The 14,025-nt window shown below is 50.6% G+C and overlaps 7 protein-coding genes across 7 annotated transcripts in view; 3 read left to right on the top strand and 4 right to left on the bottom strand.

Annotated features, from left to right (window-relative positions):
• BDV38DRAFT_96916 (Sec1 family protein) overlaps positions 1-1,335 on the top strand; it is a 2,915-nt gene extending 1,580 nt beyond the window's left edge. Inside the window, exon 7 of the mRNA XM_032064206.1 lies at positions 45-1,335. Coding sequence (XP_031919114.1) covers positions 45-1,158 — 1,114 coding nt within the window. The 3' untranslated portion in view covers positions 1,159-1,335. The remainder of the gene's footprint in view (positions 1-44) is intronic.
• On the bottom strand, positions 1,336-2,421 carry BDV38DRAFT_96900 (putative G-patch domain protein). Its single transcript, XM_032064205.1, has one exon. It carries the CDS (start codon positions 2,286-2,288, stop codon positions 1,512-1,514), a length of 777 nt encoding a protein of 258 aa, XP_031919113.1. The 5' UTR covers positions 2,289-2,421; the 3' UTR covers positions 1,336-1,511.
• Positions 2,422-4,272, top strand: BDV38DRAFT_96923 (putative oxidoreductase). Its single transcript, XM_032064207.1, has 2 exons — positions 2,422-2,730; positions 2,799-4,272. Exons 1-2 carry the CDS (start codon positions 2,554-2,556, stop codon positions 3,909-3,911), a joined length of 1,290 nt encoding a protein of 429 aa, XP_031919112.1. The 5' UTR covers positions 2,422-2,553; the 3' UTR covers positions 3,912-4,272.
• On the bottom strand, positions 4,218-5,532 carry BDV38DRAFT_267638 (NAD-dependent epimerase/dehydratase family protein; the record flags this gene model as incomplete). Its single annotated transcript, XM_032056629.1, has 4 exons — positions 4,218-4,612; positions 4,678-5,134; positions 5,196-5,430; positions 5,504-5,532. The coding sequence occupies 4 exons, from the start codon at positions 5,530-5,532 to the stop codon at positions 4,218-4,220; spliced, it is 1,116 nt and encodes a 371-aa protein (XP_031919111.1).
• A 2,042-nt stretch (positions 5,533-7,574) lies between these two features.
• Positions 7,575-10,656, bottom strand: BDV38DRAFT_234536 (deadenylation-dependent mRNA-decapping factor PAT1). Its single transcript, XM_032053254.1, has 3 exons — positions 10,362-10,656; positions 10,049-10,303; positions 7,575-9,953 (listed from the first exon to the last, which is right to left on the bottom strand). The coding sequence occupies exons 2-3, from the start codon at positions 10,195-10,197 to the stop codon at positions 7,685-7,687; spliced, it is 2,418 nt and encodes an 805-aa protein (XP_031919110.1). The 5' UTR covers positions 10,198-10,303; positions 10,362-10,656; the 3' UTR covers positions 7,575-7,684.
• A 449-nt stretch (positions 10,657-11,105) lies between these two features.
• On the top strand, positions 11,106-12,637 carry BDV38DRAFT_234535 (glycosyltransferase family 15 protein). Its single transcript, XM_032053253.1, has 2 exons — positions 11,106-11,346; positions 11,407-12,637. Exons 1-2 carry the CDS (start codon positions 11,296-11,298, stop codon positions 12,235-12,237), a joined length of 882 nt encoding a protein of 293 aa, XP_031919109.1. The 5' UTR covers positions 11,106-11,295; the 3' UTR covers positions 12,238-12,637.
• Positions 12,638-13,233: 596 nt separating this feature from the next.
• BDV38DRAFT_277851 (mitochondrial 37S ribosomal protein uS12m) lies at positions 13,234-13,939 on the bottom strand (the record flags this gene model as incomplete). Its single annotated transcript, XM_032058581.1, has 3 exons — positions 13,234-13,299; positions 13,367-13,467; positions 13,528-13,939. The coding sequence occupies 3 exons, from the start codon at positions 13,937-13,939 to the stop codon at positions 13,234-13,236; spliced, it is 579 nt and encodes a 192-aa protein (XP_031919108.1).
• Between the last annotated feature and the right edge of the window lie 86 nt (positions 13,940-14,025).

Genomic DNA, 14,025 nt, shown 5'->3' with positions numbered 1-14,025 from the left:
TTTTTTTTTTTCTTTCTTTCTTTTTTTCGCTAACCTTTCTATAGAAACGATAAAGCCAACGTGAACACAATCAAAGACATGTTAGCTGGTCTCACAGAATTCCAACAGGGTAGGGACGCATATACACTCCATCTTAACATGGCCCAAGAATGCATGAAACACTTTCAGGAGCACAAGCTATTGGAAGTAAGTTCGGTTGAACAGTGCCTGTCCACTGGGCTGGACGAGAACTACAAGAAGGCAAAGAACTTGGCTTCACAGCTTGTTCAGCTACTTGATGATGATGCCGTGGACCATCAGGATAGACTCCGGCTTCTACTCCTCTACATCATGTACAGAGGAGGAATTCTTAGTGGAGATATCAGGAAGCTTATGGCGCACGCTCAGCTCCCACCGCAGGACGGAAACGTTATTTCCAACCTTGATTTACTTGGTTCTAGAGTAGAGAAACAGCTGAAGGACGAGAAACCACCTGTCCAGCCACTGTTCCAGAGAAAACCTCCATCTCCCGCAGAATCCGACGAAACTAGTTTGTCGAGATACGAATTGAACTTGAAGTTGATGCTCGAGGAGTTGGTTCGAGGAACGTTGGACCCGACGGTTTTCCCTCCCACTCGGCCAAACACCGAGATAGAGGGCATGGGAGGGCCTCAGGACACCCTCTCGCAAGCCTCCCTGCGAAGCGCCAAACCGACTTGGGCTCGGACCCGTTCAGCCACAGAGCAGCCCCGACAACGCATCATCGTCTTCATGGCTGGCGGCGCAACGTATGGCGAAGCTCGTTCTTGCTACGAAGTCTCCCAAGCCTTTAACAAGGATGTTTTCCTTGCGACGTCGCATATGCTGAGTCCTGGTTTGTTCTTGAAACAGCTAGGGGACCTCAGTGCCGACAGAAGGCGCCTAGACATCCCAGCTGAACGGCCAAAGCCAACGGCACCAGCCCATTTGTTTGAAAAAGATCCTCCACCGCAGCCTCAGCCAGTGCCCAAGAAGGCTCCAGCTCCGAAACTCAACCCTCCGGCGCCTCCTTCGGCGGCTATGGGCGCCATGTCCCTAGGATCCAATTCTCAGAATGGTGCAGCACCTGCACCAAGCAACGCCAAGCCACATAAGGAGAAGAAGGAAAAGAAGCACCATCACTTCTTTAGGCGGTCATAATGCCTTCACCTTCTCTCAGAATTACTTCAAGGATAATAAAACTCTCCTTGACTACCGGCGGCTATAGCCGTTTGAAGTCTATACCAATGTCTTTCTACTACAGCGTCTGTGATACCAAACTATCTGGTTTTATTTTGAGCACCGAAGGCGCCACGGCGCGAAATGGATATGTTCTTGTATCCTGTTCTATCTTCTCTTTGATATAACCTTCTGTCCATGTATGTAGTTAATGCATGTATCATTTGAAACATACTATCCAGTGCCGAAAATCCAGCGCACCCAAATAAAGGAAAAGAGATAAATATAGAAGGGGTATCTTGCAATCACGCCAAACTCCAAACCCATCCTAACCGCTACTGCTCCAGATACTTTAAAACGTCATCACTTTGAAAAAACTGTTCTCGCAACTTCTCCCCCCTCTTCCTAGCATTCAAGTATCCCTTCCTTACCTCCTTCGCATTTAACTTCTGCACCTTAGCTGGCCTCTCAACCACCCGGCTCTTACCCTTACCACTCTCCTTCGCCTCATCGTCACCCTCAGCCCCCAAACCAACGGTATCAACCTTCAACCGCCCCTTTAACGGCTCCCGGATCCCCTCTCGCCCAGAAACTCCCAATCCCAACCGACTATCCGGATCCCACCCATAAGCAGCCAAATACCTCAGTCCATGCCTCGTCCGATCCAAATGCGATGGCGGATGTGAATGCGACAAACACACCTGGTGTGCCAGCGACGCCTCATGCGGCCGGTCACCGGCCATCACAGCCCCATGTCCCGAATCATCCCCATCAATCGGAAGGCTACACACATCGCAGCGAGGAATGGCAGAAGGCGAAGCCGGAGCCGACTGCACCTCCGCATCACGATTTGCAACATCCCTAGACACACGCATAAGGGGCGTGCCAGGCTCTGAAACCTGCTTCTCCTTCGGCATAACAATTGAAAGATATTTGTTCGCTATACTGGTCCCCGAGGAGGCAGGTTGCGCCGCCGGCGCAGAGGTAGTACTCAGCTCATGTTCCGAGGACCGCACGAACTGGACTTTCTTGCGACGGATTCCGGCGCCGAAGGGCCGTTGGCTTTCTACCGGGAGGAAGTAATCTTCGTCAGTGGCTTCGTTGGAGGTCATGTCTTGTGTAATGGGAGGTTAATGTGTTTAATTTCAATGACTTAATGGTTGGCGGGCGTTATTCTATTTTATCGACGCGCTAACTAAGTGGGTCCATACCGCTGACGAAGCAGAGGGCGGTAGATTGGGCGGTGAGCTTGTTTGTGGTCTGGGCCCTGCATTTGATCCTATCTTTAGTAGCAGCTTTCTGTCCATAATTGGGCTGTCCTTTTTACTTGTTGGTACCTGCCCCTGTTTGTTTGGAAGCGGATTTAACCATCACACAATGCCGATTCCCTTGATTGCTCAGGGGTTCCAAGAGGGTATCTCCTCTATTCCCTATGCGTGGACCGTTTTAAAGATCGTGCCATGGGTGCTGTTGGTTGCTGCTTTGAAGTACTATTTTGGGGGTGCTCGAAATGGATCGGAGCGGTTGATGCATTCTAAGGTTGTGATGGTTACGGTATGTTCTACCTGTTTTGCTGGCTTCTGTGGAAACAGGATTGAAACTTCTAATACGGGTTTCCATAGGGTGGAACATCAGGAATAGGAGCCAGCGTCGTCCACGAACTTGCCTCTCGCGGTGCCCAGATCATCCTCCTCACACAACATGCTCCCTCAGACATCTTCCTAGTTGATTACATTGAGGATCTCCGAAAGTCAACGAAGAATCAACTCATCTACGCCGAGCAGGTGGATCTGTCCTCACTACACTCGATTCGCACATTCGCGACAAAATGGATCGATAACGTTCCCCCGCGCCGACTGGACATGATCATCCTGTGCGGAAACACGGCCGCACCTTCATCCGCCAGCCGAAAGCTGACCGTAGATGGACTCGACGAAGAATGGCAGGTGAATTACCTCGCCAATTTCCACTTGTTGAGCATCCTCAGTCCGGCGTTGAGGGCCCAGCCACCTCATCGTGACGTGCGGGTCATTTTCACAACATGTTCGAGTTACATTGGAGCCAAAATCGACCCTAAGCAGATAGAGGCAGCTTGTACGCCCGATGCTTCAGCGCCACGGGGAACGAAAAACGGCAAGAGTGTGAAGAAAGCAGGGGCTGGGTCGAAGAAATCCAAAGCCAGCCTGTTCGGAGCGAGCAAGCTTGCATTGATGTCTTTCGCCCAGTCCTTCCAGAAACACTTGAATGCTTATGAACGTCCCGATAAGATGCCTCCGTGTACACGTGTGATCGTTGTTGACCCCGGCTTTAGCCGCACTCCGGGTACCCGTCGCTGGTTGACGGGTGGGTCGCTTTGGGGGCTTCTTCTCTATCTCATCACCTGGCCTTTGTGGTGGTTGGTCCTGAAGTCGCCGCAACAGGGCGCTCAGAGTATCCTGTATGCTGCCATGGAGGCTAGATACGGCCGTGGCACCGGTGGATGGATGATCAAGGAGTGTCAGGAGGTGGATTTTGCTCGCAAAGATGTTAGGGATGAAGAGGCAGGGAAACTGCTGTGGCAATTCAGCGAAGCGCAAATTGAACTCAAGGAGAAGGAAAGTGCTGTGAAAAGGGCACTGGCCAACAAGGAGCAGCAGGAGAAGGAAAGCCAGAAGAACAATGGCTCTTCCAGCTCTAAACCTGCAGCGAAAGAGCAGACTCCAGGATCGCGAAGGAGCCGGAAAGCTAACAAATAAACTGTACACTAAAATCTGTTGAAATAAAGGAATTCATAGAGCTTCAAAAAGCAATTGGTAATTTTTCATGGCTTCTATATCTATGAGTGTACTTGTGCTATATTTTTGAAATCATGAAGGAGCACATATAGCAAATTATTCAGTTAAGCAGAGATATGTGGCTCAACAAAAGAAACAAGAAAAGAAATTCGTCTCATCCAATCTACAGGGCTTTTGTCTATCGAGGGGCGATTTCGATGATCCATCCACCTTCGCATCATAGATCCAAGCATACGCCGGTAGATCATTTCCTTAGATTATAGTAATTTATTTCTTCAGCTGTTCCAGCAGCTCAGCAGGGGGCTCCTGCCGGTAGCCCTGAGGGTTGTTCTTGGTCCAGCGCCAGAGGTCGTCGCAAGCCTGCTCGAGAGTGCGCTCAGCCTTCCAGCCAAGCTCGGTGTTGGCACGGGTGGGGTTAGCGGTGAGGTTAAGGACGTCACCAGCACGGCGGGGAGCGACCTCGTAGGGGAGGTCGCGGCCAACAGAGGCGGAGAAGGCACGGATCATCTCGTAGACAGTGCTGCCCCTGCCAGTACCCAAGTTCCAGGCACGGACACCGGGGTTGTTCGCGCGCAGGTAGTTGAGAGCCTTCAGGTGACCATCGGCAAGGTCAAGGATGTGAATGTAGTCACGGATGGCAGTGCCGTCGTGGGACTTGTAGTCTAGCACCGGACAAGTGAGTCATGATGGTTTTCTTCTGGATACGAAGGGAAATAAAGAGACATACCGTCACCGAACACAAGGAGCTTCTCACGCTTGCCAGTAGCGACCTGGGCAAGAAGGGGAAGCAAGTTGTAAGGAACACCCTGAGGATCTTCACCCATGATGCCACTGGGGTGAGCACCAGCGGGGTTGAAGTAGCGCAGCAAAGCACCGTTCCACTTCTGGCTCTCTTCCTGGTTTCCGGCCTTAGCAGCGTTGTTACGCTGGGCGTTGATGACATCGGTGATGGCGGTCTCGACGGCGAACTTGGTGTTACCGTAGGGGTTGGTAGGGCCCAGAGGGCACTCCTCAGGGATGGGGATCATGTTGGGGAAGCGGGTAGCATCTCCATAGACAGTGGCCGAGCTAGAGAAGACAATGTTGTAGACATTGTGGCGGACCATAGAACGCAAAAGGTTGAGAGTTCCGTAAACGTTGACATGGTAGTAGTCTAGAGGCTTCTCACCAGACTCGCCGACGGCCTAAGTACCAAAGCGCAGGTGTAAGTAAGTGGGATATATCCGTGGAATCGGGCATGCACACCTTCAGGGCAGCGAAGTGAATGACGCTGTCAATGTCGGGGTGAGCCTCGAAAACCTTGTCAAAAGCCGTCTCATCGGTGACATCGACCTGAGCGAACTCAGCCTTCTTGCCGGAGATCAACTCAATGCGACGAAGAGCCTCGGCGGAGGAGTTGTAGAGGTTATCGGCGACGACGACCTTGTAGCCAGCCTCAAGGAGAGCAAGGGCGGTGAAAGAGCCAATGTAGCCCGTTCCACTGTATAGTTGCGCTGTCAGTCCATTGAACCTATGGTGGGGTATACTATCCCGATCAGGGAGTGATATCTTACCCAGTGACAAGAACCGAACCGGAAGGCATGATGACAGATGCGATTGAATTGATGACAAGAGTTGAAGGGAAGTAGACAGAGTGATTAGAGAGGAAGGGTTGTCTGGAGAGGAAAAGAAGAAAAAGAAAGAAACACAAACACGACGAGCGCTGGCAGCCACGGGATATTTAAGGGGCACCGCAATCGGGATTGGTGGGGGAGGAGGACAATTGCGGAGGGGCATGCGTTCGGGTGGATTTCATTTTCATACAACAGTACACCACCTCCCTCCGTAAGGTACATACCGCAACATGTAATTTTGGTCTGCCACACAGTCTCTCTCTGTCTCTCACCTATTTTTGTATGTAACCTGCACCTCTATAGACAGTATCAGATGTGTTCTAGGGAGTGTTCAATTGATGATTTTTTCTCTTCACTTGAATTGTTTCATCTAATGAAAACCCCTATTGATCATCTTTAATTTGCCTTCCTGAACGATCTGCGGTCCAGTCCCAGGCACCACGTAATTCATCTTCAAGCTCTAACAACCTTCTTAGGTGACGATCGACCCTTCAATTTTACAGGCGGTATGGCTTGCGTACCGTTTATTTTCCACACGTGCATGCAGCCTATCTATCCGTCCCATTCATCCCACCATCCACTGACTGGGAGGCCCCATGTCCTTAATCCATACTTGCGTATACGCAAACTAGGTTTAGTCGCAGAGTCTATACTTTGAACGAACTCCGGTAAGCCGCGAGACCGTCCATATGTCAATCGAACCTTGTGGGAAAGCTGAGAGTCATCCCATATCACCTCATGTGTTCTCTCGGCATCATTCGATCGGGCACGGCAACACAGACTAGGGGCCTTCCCCGGTTAAGAACGGGCCATTCGGCAAGGCTATCGGTTTGCCTTGTCGGATAATATCTGGCGTCTGGACTCTGAAGTTCTTAGAAGATAGAACGAACGAATCCGAAGGAAACCCATCGGCCAGATGTCTCTCGACCTTGCCTCTCTTTTATCCAGTGGTTCTACAGCCCAGCGGGTCAAGTTCCACTTTATCGGTGGACTAAACCAGCCGCAACGAAGATGACCCAAGGGTCCAACCGGTTAATATCAGTCAATTATAAGGCATTGACATTCGAAGTTCGTGCCGAGTGTTGCCTGGTCAGTCCGTCCGGACCTTTACCTAGAAAATGTCGTCAATGTTAGATGGGTGAGACATCTAACATCCTGTCGATTCCGGTTCTGCAACTGAATGACATGAAGCTATTTATCCTTGCATTTACCAGTGCCATCGTCCTCTATATAGAGACTAGTAGTTTTATAGACACATCAGTCCAAAACACTACGTACTTAAACCGCACAGTTTTCAAAACATCATTGTTAGAACACCCACTATCCCACCTCTCATACTATGGTAGATGCTACGTATTACCCGATGTCTCCGGGCTTTCTGCTGATTGCACCGGTTCTTGGGGCTTGATTTCTAACTTTTATTCTCTTTTGTCTGCTGATTTGGACTTGAACTAAGGGGGGGAAAATGTACATTCAAAGAATAAAAACAAACATGGATATCCGGCATCGCCGCAATAGACCGTAGAGAGAACTTCATCGGAGGACATCTTGTCAGATGCCCTTTCGCTCACAATTACTAGTGTCATCAAACTGCCGTTGAGTTGATCATAATCCTTTCACATCTTTCATTTGACCAAACGGTGTCCTGGTCCATTGGTCTTCTCAGCCAAAGGGGAATTAACCTTCCTTCGCCCCGCCATTCACTCCCCCAATTTCCGGGTCCACAAGCTAAGAATGGAAAACCGGTGGTAGGAACTCACGTCTGGGGGAACAAAGTCTTACCCAGGCTGGTGCAAGCACCAGTCAATTACTTTAAATGATTTGCTTTCTTTCGCATCGAGTCGTATCTCTCACGTGCCCTAGAAGTGCTAGCGCTCCACGGTTGATAGATATGCAGGGCCATGTTCCCTCTAGCCGAGAAGTTCGACGTCGAGACCAATGGCACGCATGAAGAGGTTGACGTTTCCAAGCCGTTGGCTAGCCATGTCCGCAGGAAGAGTCTTGCTATATGCCACCGTTTCCATGACACGATCCCTGTAGAACTGTTAGCACTGCTCCCTGGAAGCTTCTACACCCACAAGTAGTATTGAACTCAGAGGATAGAGGACGGCAAAAGTTGACTTACTTCACTGCGATGACCAAGCGCTGCTGTTGCTCGGGGCTAGCTCCAATACCGACTGCAGCCAAAAATTGCCACACATACATATCGTCGCCTGCATTGATAGAGCCAGGGAAGATATCTCCAAAAGTAGGTTCAAGAGTATCAAACAAGACGTTGAACTTTTCCACCCACTGTTGCCAGTCCCGTTCGGCGGCCTGGCCGGCTTCCTTCACAATCTCTGCACGGCTGAGTAGCATGGTCAAGATGCCCAGCCCAATGCGAGTCTTGGCGACCATGTGTACATGAGTTTGCGCGATGACCAGGCCCAAGAGACCAATAATGATGTTGAACGGAGCTTCATTAACATAACCTAGCAGACTGGGCATGACCGCTTGCGAGAAGAGATCGATGGCTTCTCTCACGGCTAGAGAAGGCTGCGATTCACCGGGCGCCGGCTGTCCTTGTCGAACCACGTCCAAGCTGTCCAGGTGCACAACAATCATAGTAAGGATGGTAACTCGCTGTTCCTGATCAATATGACGGAAAATGCGCGGGATGGCCTTTTTGCCTTTAGGATACGAAAGGAACGCAATGAAGGGGTGTGGAGTGTTCGTGTTGGGAACAATCGGCTCCATAACCTTGAGCGCCTGCCACAACTTCTGATTGAGTGAGCGAACCTTCTGTCGCCATTCCATGTGCTCTTGAATGGCCTCGGCATCATCTTCATTCGGTGGTGGTGGCATTGTGCGCTCCATATCCTCCAACTCCATTAACGTGCCATATACGTTCTCGATGTTGGTCAAGATAGACTTCCGGTCACTCAGACTGAGGTCGGTATGTGGCTTCTTAGCCGCCTTAGATCCGTCAGAAGTCTCAGGGCGCTTGATATTGAGCATTGGCTTTGGCGTCTTCGCATTACTGAAAGAGATCTTGCCCAAGCTTCCTTCAATAATAAGTTGTTTGTTCTTCGGTTTCGCTTTGGCGGCTTCAACTGCGCGTTGGACCTGCTGCTGCATTCTCTGCATATGGTTGTCTGCACTCTGTGCCTGCCGTCGGGATCCATGACCGCCAAGACGATTGCCCGTCTGGAGAAGGTATGTTTGCGCGAAATGACCAAGAGGCTGATGCGGGTGCTGTCTGGGTGCGCCTCGGATCTGGCTGTAGACTTGATAATAAAAGTCTTCGGCCAAAACAGCTTCTGAATCCGCGTCTGCGACATTGCCCGCAGCCGCTACTAGTTGCTGGAGCTGAATGCGTGTGATGAAGTTCTTATCTTGCGGGGTCATCAGCCCATTGCCCTTGGAGAGAAGGAAGATCTTATGGTTGCGTTTCGCGCGCTTTGCATCTTCCATCAAGTACGCTACACGTTGCTCTTCAGTCAGCTGCATCAGTTGCTGAGGGTTCGTGATCAACGGCAGAGAGCCATTCGTCCCCCTTGGACCTTGAGGTCCATTCTGGGGCATCGGTGGCGGTGGCTGTTGTTGCTGCTGCTGCTGCTGTTGCTGCTGCTGGGTCCGCTGTCCACGTGAGGGAGCTTGATGCTGAGGGTGAACCATGTGCTGAGGAGGGAGATTGGCGTTCTGCAGGAGATGCAATGGCAAGTTAGGGGGCGGATATGGCTCAGGAACCATCTGTGGGTGGTGCAACATCTGCGCAGGTGGAACACCTTTAGCAAACTGCGCCTGTAGGAATTCAGGAGGTAACTGGGGGAAGCCGTCCGGGAAACCAGGGATTTGCTGAGGTCGCTGCAGATGATGGAGTGCCTCTGCCATCGAGTGGGGAAGAGAAACGGGGGGCAAACCCGGGGCAGGCCCGGGGCCCTGGTGACGCAACTGCGCTTCCACTTCCTCCAGACTCAGCATCTTCCTGGCCTGCATCGCCGGCTGGACTACCGGCTGGACTACCGGCTGAACCGCGGGGGCGTGTGCGGGGGCGGGCTCGGGCTTCTTCTGTAGATTCCAAACGCTGGATTTTGCCTGAAGGTCAGGAATATAGTCCGGGTCTGAATACTTCTCGTATCCGGTGCGCTTCGGCTTCTGGGCCACGGTACTTGTTGCAACGGGGACCTCGGCGACAGGAGCGGCAGCAGAAGCCTGAGGCTTTTGTAGGCTGTAGCGGACTTGCTCTTCTCCAATGACATCGGCAACCTGAGCGGTCTTTCCGAAGAAGTCAAAGTCCTTACTGACAGCGCCAGTGCCCATGTCCCCGCCGAACGTGTCATCGTTGAACGCATCCTGATCGTCGTCGAGTTGATCTCCCAGACCATCATATGTATCCTCGAAATCAATTCTGCAGACCGAACAAGAAACCATCAGTAAGTAAATCATGTTTCTTGCATGGATAAACCGGTCGACTGGAGGCGACCTCAAGACGGGCAGTCTTACACATCATCATCACCATTGTCCTGGAAATGCCCAGCCAACCTGGCGCGAGCGACTTCGGCAAACGGGTCAGGAGTATCAAAAATACCCCTCTGTCCACCCCCGGGGGCTCGATCCCTCGGGAGAGTCGTATCAAAGCCGAAGAAGGACATCTTCGGCGGGATGTGGATGCACGGAGACGAGGTAACAGGGGAGCGAGATTTACCGCCGCATAAATGTGGTGCGGGATGAAGTCGACTTCCGGTCTGATATCACCCGCTTACCGACTCCAGGTTAGTGCCGGGGTGCGATTGATGCCTAAGGTATCGATCCATACCTGTTACAAAATAAATCATGGAAGCTATGTTTCGAAGAACAGCTCTCAAACTATACATTCCCTTTGCTATGGTCTTCTGGTGTCTAATGAATACAAAGACATTTGTAGCCTCAATGGATATTGCTGTCATCGTCATGGGGTTGATCTGACTGTCATTAAGCCCAGCCAGCTGCTGCCCCAAACCCCAGGCAGGAATAGATCGTCGCCTTAGAGTGGCCATGGCCCCATTCAAACACACCACACAAGGCGAACAACCGATGTACATGTATCAACTACAAAAGTAAATAGAATGAATCTCTCTTTCTATTGCCTGGCACATTGAGTGTCGTGTAATACTCTCCTCGTTAATGACCAGAATGTCTCTTCACCTGGGCAATCACACTTATTGGAACTCCTAATAGGGGAGGCAGTGTTGGCCAATGATGGTAGAGTACATTACGTTGCCATTCCACTGCCAACTAAATCATGATCTCAAACAAAAAGGTCCTACTACTTCATTCATGTAACCAATTTTACCTCGTTTCCTTGTGAAACTAACTTCTCGGCATATTGGCTCGCGACCCCGACGGTATTCCTGCAAAGGGTGGGGATCGTGCAATCTCCTCTCTAACTGGAGAATAATTTCTTCCAGAAAGGGTCTCCCCTTGTCTCATTGCTAGACTTCAGCTGTCGCCTTCGTCGTCGCTCCGGGTGCCAACCTGTAGTCAGACGACTCACTTATACAGCCCTGTTTTTAATTGACGGCACTTAATCTCTTGACCTTTTTTAAAAGCTTGCTTCCGCTCATCTGTTCTTGTCATTCGTTTGATCCTGGCACTTGCCCCCTTGCTTTCCGATCTGCCCGTTCCCGTATAGAAAGCTAGGCACCCATTTTCAAACTTCACCCAGTTGTTCGATAGTCCCGTGTCTGGCACGGTAGGGACACATTGCAATCATGTCATCGGGACCGGTGAAATACATTCGATATCTTCTCTTCGCCGCCGCGGTTAGTGGCTACTTTCCCATGCGCTTCCACACCAGTGGCTAACCTATGATTCCAATATAGGGTTTGGCAGTTTTCTTTTTCCTCTCCAGAAGCGCAATCCCAATCCCCGAAACTATCGGCTCGAAGTTGAACCCGTCCAGCTACAAAGATAACTCTGCTTCTTCACCGTCCTCTCATGACAATGCTGCTACCCCGAAGGAACATACCAATGACTCTTCGGGGAGCGTGAGCATCCCCCAGGATGGACGGGTTAATGCTACGTTTGTCACGTTGGCGCGCAATTCGGATGTTTGGGATATTGCTAAGTCGATCCGGAGTGTCGAAGATCGCTTCAATCGCAACTACCATTATGATTGGGTATTCCTAAATGACAAGGAGTTTGATGACGAATTCAAAAAGATCACCACAGCCCTGGTTTCCGGTACCACCCATTATGGCGTTATTCCAAAGGAACATTGGTCGTACCCTGAGTGGATTGATCAAGAGAAAGCGAAAAAGGTGCGTGAGGACATGGGCCAAAGGAAAATCATCTACGGTGATTCCGAGAGCTACCGACACATGTGCCGTTACGAGTCCGGGTTCTTCTTCCGGCACCCTTTGATGCTGAACTACGAGTACTATTGGCGCGTGGAGCCCAGCATTGAATTGTTCTGTGACATCAGCTTCGACCCTTTCCGATTCATGAAGGAAAACAACAAGAAGTATAGCTTCGTTCTTAGTCTATATGAATATTTTGATACTATTCCTACCCTCTGGGATAGTGTGAAGAAGTTCATGGACAATCACCCGGAACATATTGCGAAAGGAAACTCGATGGACTTCCTGAGTGACGACGGTGGAAAAACATACAACAAGTGCCATTTCGTAAGTTCCTCGCTTACTGAAACTTAAGTGAGCGTCACTAACCAGAATCTTGTGAGCAGTGGTCGAATTTCGAAATCGGACACTTAGACTGGCTCAGATCTAAGGAATATCTAGATTACTTCGAATCTCTTGACCACGATGGTGGTTTCTTCTATGAAAGATGGGGCGATGCTCCAGTGCACTCTATTGCTGCTGGTCTGCTCTTGGAAAAGGAACAGATCCACTTCTTCAATGAGATCGCCTACTACCATATCCCCTTCACCCACTGTCCGACGGGTGAGCAATTGAGACTGGATCTCAAGTGCCACTGCAACCCCAGCGACAACTTTGACTGGAAGGGTTATTCCTGTAAGTTGATCCTCACTGCTATTTGGGGGCAGTTACTAACACAGTTCTCCAACCAGGCACTTCCCGCTTCTTCCATATTAATAACATGAAAAAGCCCGCGGGCTACGAGGATGAGAGTTGACTACCCGTTCTCGCGAAAATCTTGCTCTCGATATCCATTATTGGCGGTCTTGTCCTTGCAATCAGCAACAAGGCTCGAGCGCGAGCGGCCCATGGCGGACTTTATGTGCTTGAGCGAACCGCAGCCATGCGGGAGACCTATCTTAAACGATAAGCACCATGTGCCCATTTTGTTCCAACTGTAGATGCTGGGCATTGGCCATTTCGGCCCTGTTTTTCTTCCTCTTTTCTCTTTATCTTTGTATTTCTGCGGTGTCATGTGTCTTATTATAAGGATATTTCATCATCTTCGTTGCTTGCTTTTAGGGAGTGATTGAGCATATTCATGGAGCGCTAAGGTTACAGCAGGGCAATTACCACTATGTTTTGACTTGGGGGAAAAGCGAAAAAAAACCCGTCCAATATAAAAGTTCCATCATAAATGTACATAACTATTTTATAACGATGACGATAACAGTCAGTTTGACAAAACCAAGTAGATAGTACAATACAAGCATTCGAACATCGGCTTCTCGCCCATCTGCCTAGTCAGGGTATCTCTCCAGTCTCAATCAATTAATCCCTCTTCGGCTTCTTAGTTCCATATTTCGATCTGCTGGTCAACCGATTGGCAACACCACCCTACGACGATGTCAGTACCCACATCACTCAATCTACCAAACAGCAGATAAACAAAAGGGCGACATACCAGATCCATAGCACCACGGACCAAATGATACTTCACACCAGGACAATCCTGAGCACGCCCACCACGAACAAGAACGACACTGTGCTGCTGGACATTATGGCCTACAAATCATCCAAGTCAGCATCAAACCCCTAAGCTACCACCAGAATAGGAAGACAAACCTTCACCAGGAATATAAGCCGTAACCACCTTGCCACTACTCAAACGCACTCTTGCCGTCTTCCTCTCACCGGAGTTGGGCTTCTTTGGCTTCGTGATACCCGTCTTCAAGCACACACCCTTCATCTCAGGCCTGTCCTTCAGCGCAGGGGACCGCGCACGACGAGCACGCTGAGCAACACGGCATCCGCGACGGACTTGGTTGTAGGTAGCCTGGCGGAACGGGGAGGTCGAGAACTGGCGGATAGCAAGGCTGGGAGTAGTAGCGGCTGCGACGGCCGTGGGTGTGCGGAGGACGGGCTGGAACCGGGGGATGGAGTACGAGGGCTTGGGGGTGGCGATAGCAGTGAACGCGGGACGCTGGATGATGGTCCGCAGCGTGCGGAGGGTGAGGGAGGAGACGAATGGCGGCATGGCGTGTGAGAAGCGTGGTGATGTTGTTGCCTTCCTTTTCCTCTCGGAGGTTCTGGTATAATTGATCGGGGATAATTTGCGATAGC

Source organism: Aspergillus pseudotamarii, assembly GCF_009193445.1.
Source record: "Aspergillus pseudotamarii strain CBS 117625 unplaced genomic scaffold BDV38scaffold_3, whole genome shotgun sequence".
In the NCBI taxonomy this organism is placed as follows: domain Eukaryota; kingdom Fungi; phylum Ascomycota; class Eurotiomycetes; order Eurotiales; family Aspergillaceae; genus Aspergillus; species Aspergillus pseudotamarii.
The sequence above is the reverse complement of the archived record's forward strand: the minus strand, read 5'-3'. Positions and strand labels throughout refer to the sequence as shown.

Bases quoted from the DNA above. Each gene is read 5' to 3' on its own strand.
- BDV38DRAFT_96900 (XM_032064205.1), bottom strand. From the start codon at position 2,288: ATGACCTCCAACGAAGCCACTGACGAAGATTACTTCCTCCCGGTAGAA.
- BDV38DRAFT_96923 (XM_032064207.1), top strand. From the start codon at position 2,554: ATGCCGATTCCCTTGATTGCTCAGGGGTTCCAAGAGGGTATCTCCTCT. The intron at 2,731-2,798 runs GTATGTTCTACC...GGGTTTCCATAG, and splicing joins CTAAGGTTGTGATGGTTACG to GGTGGAACATCAGGAATAGG.
- BDV38DRAFT_234536 (XM_032053254.1), bottom strand. From the start codon at position 10,197: ATGTCCTTCTTCGGCTTTGATACGACTCTCCCGAGGGATCGAGCCCCC. The intron at 9,954-10,048 runs GTAAGACTGCCC...TTCGGTCTGCAG, and splicing joins GACAATGGTGATGATGATGT to AATTGATTTCGAGGATACAT.
- BDV38DRAFT_234535 (XM_032053253.1), top strand. From the start codon at position 11,296: ATGTCATCGGGACCGGTGAAATACATTCGATATCTTCTCTTCGCCGCC. The intron at 11,347-11,406 runs GTTAGTGGCTAC...ATTCCAATATAG, and splicing joins ATCTTCTCTTCGCCGCCGCG to GGTTTGGCAGTTTTCTTTTT.